The 6,748-nt window shown below is 43.1% G+C and overlaps 1 protein-coding gene across 3 annotated transcripts in view; it reads left to right on the forward strand.

The window, feature by feature from the left end:
• The window catches only part of LOC142572552 (pantetheinase-like), a 28,135-nt gene extending 21,592 nt beyond the window's left edge, over window positions 1-6,543 (forward strand). For all 3 annotated transcript variants that reach the window (XM_075681738.1, XM_075681739.1, XM_075681737.1), the window contains exons 7-8: window positions 1,080-1,305; window positions 4,904-6,543. In XM_075681738.1, the coding sequence (XP_075537853.1) occupies window positions 1,080-1,305; window positions 4,904-5,197 (520 nt within the window). In that variant the 3' untranslated portion in view covers window positions 5,198-6,543. The remainder of the gene's footprint in view (window positions 1-1,079; window positions 1,306-4,903) is intronic.
• Window positions 6,544-6,748: the final 205 nt, after the last annotated feature.

The following is a 6,748-nucleotide window of genomic DNA, read 5'->3' on the forward strand; positions in this document are numbered from 1 at the left end:
GAAGCATTCATTCAGCAGGTGATTGTATTTTCACGTTCTTGTTAACCCTTTGAGGGTCGATTTTTTTCGCCATATGCGACCGCCCAGGGTCGATTTTTTTTTATTGCAGATTCTAATTCTTCTGAGTGCCTTATTTAAAAAAAATTTACCGCAATTTTTCTAGGGTGACCGTAAAGTGAGAAAAAAATATCTTTCGTTGGTATATATGTACTCTTCATCCATGAATAACAACAGTAAAAAAGTAAATAAACTTATAAGAATTAAAAATTTGATGCATTTTTATACACATAGTTGAAGGCCTTGAATGTGCGCAAACGAGAATATTTCTCAAGGCTCAAGTTTTCCTGCTCTTACACTAATATCTAATATGTACATCCATCGCGTAATCGAACTGTGTAGGTGCGCGCACTCAAGAAAACTGTGTGGTTGTGTGCCCGTCACAAAAGCACAACGTGTGACAGACCCACTAATCTTCATCTTATCGCTAACCAGAGGCATTTAGTTTTCGTGAGTGTCAAAAAAAAAAAGCAACGGAAACGCATGCACGGTGGCATCCATCCTATGCGCCATCCTATGCGCCATCTATCCTATGCGGCATCCAACTGTGCTGTGAGCACTAAACGAGCGAGAAAGAGGTGGTTGCCCTTTGAGCGATTAGTAACGAGATAGCCATCAGTTTTGCAAGCGCAAGAAGCTGAAACCGCCCGCGGAACAAAATCCGAACCGCCGCCCACCCGCCCGCGCGCCAATGCGCGAGCGGTAGTATATAGACGGGCGGGAGTAAACTAGCGCTAAAACAAACCATGCAACGACAACCGAGAGAGGGAGGCATGCAAAAAAAATTCCCTGTATTCCCACATAGTGGCAGCACATGAAAGAAAAGAAAAAGTTAGGAAATTGGTGTGCTTTTCAGACGTACAGACGGCGCCGTAAATATACGGCATTGACCACTTTCGGACTTGTTCGCGGCACCGTATGTTTAAGTCATTGACACTCAAAGGGTTAATGAGCAGTGTATAAGCGCCATTGAGCATCCATAGGCAGCAGTGTTTGTGACAAAGGAGGGTGCCTTGGTGCAGGTACCCTGGAGATGTGCTCCGTCCGGAGAAGCGCGTCTTGAAGTATGCAGATGTTAGCGATCATGCTGCACAGGAGATAACACAACCACGTGGTGACAGCCGCGTCTGCCTTGGAGACTTCTGCTGCTCACTCTCATACGAGACGGCAGAACTACGTGATACGTTTGTGCTACTCGCCAAGCATGGACGGCAGAATATTGCCAATTATATGGAGTTGGGCATTCAGGTGAGATGTTGCCCTGCTGAGCTGCTTGTCATGCTCACTCACGAGCGCGGCAAGCTGCTGTTTTACTGTCAAGTGTGAAATAGTGAGTTTGATTTAGAGCCATGGCAGCATTGCAGAGATTCGTGATACCCATCACCACATTGTTTAAGTGCTAAAAAACTCAAGTTCAGGGAAACAAACATAGTTGTTTTTATTTGCATGGTGCAACAGGTCAGGCCTGTTATAGTGGCAGAAAGACAAGTACAATAGATCCCATTAGTGATTTTGCACAAGGAAGGAAAAGAGCAGTATTGCATCAATAAGCCACAGTTGTACTGCCCTCTGGCAAGGGTTCCCTAATTTAGAATCCTTGCATCTATTCTAGTATGCAACCAGAAACATTTGATGGAAATGGTGCTACGTGCTGTGTGTAAACAGTTTTAGTCTATACATGTTGGCACTTCAGTCGATAAATTGTAAAATCTCATTACTGTAAAAATCAAAATCGTACAATTCGTACTGCCTGTCTGGTCCTAGCAAAATTAGGAAGACAATATTCTTCTCTGAAATTGCTCTTAGTCAAGGAAATTCGACCTTGGTGCTTTTGAAAAGGCCACCCAATTGCAAAAGCCAGTTCCTTTCAGTGCCTTGCAGTGTGAAACCAGTGCATTTTTTGACCCTGTATCGCACTGGGGATGCTGGCACTTGCCGGGAGTCGCTGGGACACTGGTGAGAACGCTGAATAAGAGCTGGGTCGCACTGGATGAGATGCTCGTTTCACTACTGTAACGCTGGGGAGCGTTGGTTTGTACTGTACACATGCTGGTTCTTGCTGCAGTTCGCTGGCTTGTACTTGTACGCTGATGCATGCCAGCCTTCACCACTGCACGAAAACTGCCGCGAAACTCTCCTTAACAGCTTCGCTGTAAAATGAAGAAAAATAGCCAACTGCGATTACAATTCAACCTGATGCTACAGGCCACAGTTGCAACCAAGGTCTCCAAAAAACTCAATTTATGTGCTCATGTACTTCTAAGCTAACACCTGCTGGATGTTCACCCTATGCATTATATCTGCTAAGCTCATGCTCAGTAGCATTGGATGGTGTGGCTTATGGAAATTGGGCCCTTGCAATGCTGCCACCTTCACGTCACATTACACCAGTTTGCATCTAAGTTTGTGGGGAAGTTCACTTCAAAAATGTGGTACTATCGAACCTCGCTGTAATGACGTCTCATGCGACATGAAAACAACCTTCATTACATCCTATATTTGTCATAAACATACCTGCTGCTATCAGTAGAAAAAAAGTCGAAGAACGAAGAACTTTAGGTTTATTTCGTTATGTTAGAAAATTCATTACATCCATGTTTGTTAAACGTAAGTTCAACTGTACAGGTTGGAGATGCCTGACAGTTGACAGGGTTACGTAATTTGATGTCGCTACAAGAGGCCCTATTCCTGTCGTAGACATAAATAGGCTGATGACAAATTTGGGCTTGAATATAGCTGGTAGCTTGTATTCATAGCTTACATGGGCAACACGATACAACTCAGAGAAAAAGAATAGACATGAAGAAATACACTGCATTTGCTGTACTCGTGTGTGTGTGTGTGTGTAAATTTGGAGGTCATGCCAAGGAGCCAAGCTGGTTGTCAGTGCCCTGGATCGTGCATTATTTGTCGCGAGTGGTACTAACAGTGTTTTTTACCATTATGGTATTAAAGATGTCTATCTTTGCAAGCTTTTCACAATGCATTCATTCATGTTACGGGCATAAAATTTTGCACGTTGGCTGCTATATACCTACACTATCTGAAGTCAGCTTTCTATACTGTTGAGAATCTCATTGTAGTTTGCCTTTAACCCTTTCAAGGCCAACTGCAACGAAATTTCATTTTGGCTAAATTGGCTATAAATGCATAGCATATACTATCGAAGTAATCTTGGCAAAGCTGCAGGGCTGATAATTGCCTAATTTTATTATTTGCAGCCTAATATATAGCGCCTAAGCAGACAGTGCGTGAACCTGGCGGTAAGTGGTAGCAATGCGAATATGGCTGAGCCCCAGAACTCTACGTGACTGCTGATCTCTCAGTTGTGCCCAGGTGCATCACTCGCTCAAACATTCGCGAGTTGTTGGGTGTCTCTTGGCGTGCATATCTCATTGTGCACGTGATTTGAGATGTTGTGAGAATGCCGACGGGTTACTTACGTTGGGTGCTCAAACTCGTACGTAAACACAAGCAATGGCCGTGAAGTACGCGACGCTCTGCATAGGAAGGCAGAACACATCTTTCATGTCCTAGCTTTCAGGGCGCAAGCGGGCACCACACCGCAGCAGGCAAGTGCGACATGGAACAGCCAACTTGCGCAAAGCATGTAAACTGCTCTTGATGAAGCTGGACAGGCTGCATTTGTGCTCACAAAATGCATTTTGCTCCTGTGGAAAATCTGCTTTCCAGACACTGTCTCTGGATGACTATAACTACTATAACCCGAGATGGTGCCCGAAAAGCAAATTTAAGTGTATTCAGGGGCGATGTTCTTGAGTGATCATTTCTGGTAGTGCATTATCTTCGAGACATTTCGTGCATCTCCACATCGGATGCGCCGAACTAAATGAACAAAAGCCGTTCTGACACACTGCCAGAAGCAACGTCAGCAGAAACCGCATGCTGCATTTGTCACGAAGCAGAAAGCGGCCATTGTGTAGATGCAACGGAAAGCCATGCAGGAACACGATACCACCAGAGCAAAATGGGCTAAACTTTACCGCGACTGGAATTCGGCCTATCTGGCCTTGCATGTACTTTGCGCCTTGACCTTATGTGCACTTTGCACTGTGCCCGCAACCAGTCTAGAGGGTAGACCAATCTAGCCCAGCTGTGCCGAGCCTCAGCTATTTCTAATCCTTTACTACAAATGACAGTAGTTGTCTGATTGGTCGACTCCTATGGTAGCTAAGGTTAAAACGGGTTAAAGGCACAGATATAATTTGAAGTTTCCAGCATGCCAGGCAGTGGCTAGTGAAGTTAGATGTGTCATGGCGGAAATGCTTAAATCACTAAGATCAAGGTCACTTCAGCGTGAGATAGGACATGCTTATGCAGGCAGTCACGCCACACTTTGCTCTGCTTGCAATGTGCCACATGAGACATGAACACAAATGTTTATTCTTGTTTTTGCAAAAATGAAAAAAATGACACATATAATGGCAAATGCTCTCTTGTTATGGTCCTCGCATTCCTATATGACTAAAGGAATGTTGGAAGGAACATGGTGGAACATATATGCGGAAACATACCGGTATGTTGGTGACATTAAAAGGGTTAAAGGGATGTTAAAGAATGGAATCCTGTGGCCCCAGTTCAGGTTCCTTTCACCAATATTATTCATCAATGTGAACAAGCATTGGAAGAGATAAGGCAAATGCCACAAATTTCATGCAGCAGTCTGCTTACATTTTTGGAATCTTTCTTAAGGAGTGAATGTATTGTGCCTGCAGAAATATTTCTGAGAAAGTTATACCCCTGTAATGGTGCTCACACGAGTATGGCCTCACTGGCCGCATTATGGTTCCCATGATGTTTACACTTGCTCTTTAACCCTATGCAGCAATGCTTCCTTGCTGTGTGTGAGTCCGCAAATGGCACAGTCTGCAAGTCCTTCAAAACCAAGTCGGCAACAAAGTTCAACAAGCTACAGTTGACGGGTGCGTTTGCAACAAATGCCATCTTCCCCGTGCTGGCTTCGAATGAGCTGGCCCTAACACCCAAGGACAAGTGGCAGTTTGAGATAACCGCGGCCAATGTGAGCAGCCTGACTCTCAAGGAAAATGGCAAGGACGAGGACATTCTGCAGGTTGCACTATACGCCCGCCTCTATGAGCTGGACAGGTTTATCCACTGATTTGACTCTTATTGCTCACTATAGCTGGAGACCTGGTGCTGTACATGTCATGTGCATGTGCTGCACATAGACATAATGACAGTCACAAGTGCCCTCTGTGTCTACCAGTGAGATTCTGGCTTTCACAGAAGCGGCTTTTTGCATATTTGGTTACACTTTGGTTTTTTGCTTGTTAGGTTAGATGTAATATTGCTGCATCAAACTTATTTTCTTTTTTGGCTTTTGCTTCCTAAAACTTTATTGATCACGAGTCGCAATCGTGCTATTTAGACAGTGATCAAGCATATCCATGAAGTACGGTATGTTATTGGACATGCAATTTGCATCGTTACTATCAGTTCATTGATAAGATGCAGCAATAATTCAAATGAAAATGTGAAATGTATCTAATAATAAAATGGGAAAAGATAGAAAGGGTCAGATATTGGTGAAGGTCATCTTGCAGTTGACACCGGCTTGGCTGTTCTTATGTTTTCTTTTCAAAATAACATCATGCAAAACCCAGCATTGCTAGAGAATTTGCAAGATTTAACTTGCAACAAAGTTGCAACAAACTTGATTTAATGCCAACGAAGAAAGCTGTCATCTGAATTTTATTATGTGTGTCTGATCTGTAGTCATTATTTGTGGTATATTTTTACTGAGCACTGTGATGATACCTGTTAGTGCCTGTTCAGCATGCAAGCATTGTGAACTGCTCATAGCAGATGTTTATTTGATGGTTGCTTCTTGCACTAACAGCCCACTTCTTTTGTAGTGTGCTAAAATTCATAGGTCACATTTTACTGTTCTTAAAGTCTGCAAGACAGCTTTTATGGGGTACTCATCATCATCCATCTGCATTTTTTTGAACAAGAGTCTTGAGGTACCAATCTGCTATGGTAATGCAGGCTTTCCTTAAGCTACTGTAAAAGGACACTGGACTAAGTGTGTGAGGAGGCTCTCATTTTGTGCACTATGCAAAAAGGTAAGCTACTTCAATTAGATTCTAGTAATATACAGGTTATGGGGGGGGGGGTAGTGTGTAAGTTAAACTGTGATAAAAACTATATGTATGAATAAATATATGTAGTTATGTTAGCAGGTGTTGAAGTTGCTTCTTTAGATGTTTTGGAGAAACAGTGAATAACGTAAACAATGAACAATAATGGCACAAAGGTGACTTCTTAAATTCCTTTAATATCACACAAAAGTGTGCTTTCTTGCCAGCTTATTCAACGGCCATCTCCACAAAGCATTGAGACCTATGCAATGGTGATGGAATATGTGCCTTCTGTTTAGTATGTCTGTTCCACTATGAATTTGTGTTACTTGGACAAACAATAAAGCTTGTTTGAACACTTGAATTTGTATTCTGTAGCTTTTGGATAACTTGCAGCAAGGCCTCCAGTGCATGTTTTGATGCGCGAAATGACATCCTGGCTTCAATAACTGGTGACAGGTTAGCACGCTACCTGCACACAAAACTTAGTGCTGTGCCTTGACAACTTCCTATAATAACATGGTTCACATTGTAGGATTCCGTGGTTGTGGCATAGGAGTCTGGCGTCA

Source organism: Dermacentor variabilis, chromosome 2 (assembly GCF_050947875.1).
Source record: "Dermacentor variabilis isolate Ectoservices chromosome 2, ASM5094787v1, whole genome shotgun sequence".
NCBI classification, from domain to species: domain Eukaryota; kingdom Metazoa; phylum Arthropoda; class Arachnida; order Ixodida; family Ixodidae; genus Dermacentor; species Dermacentor variabilis.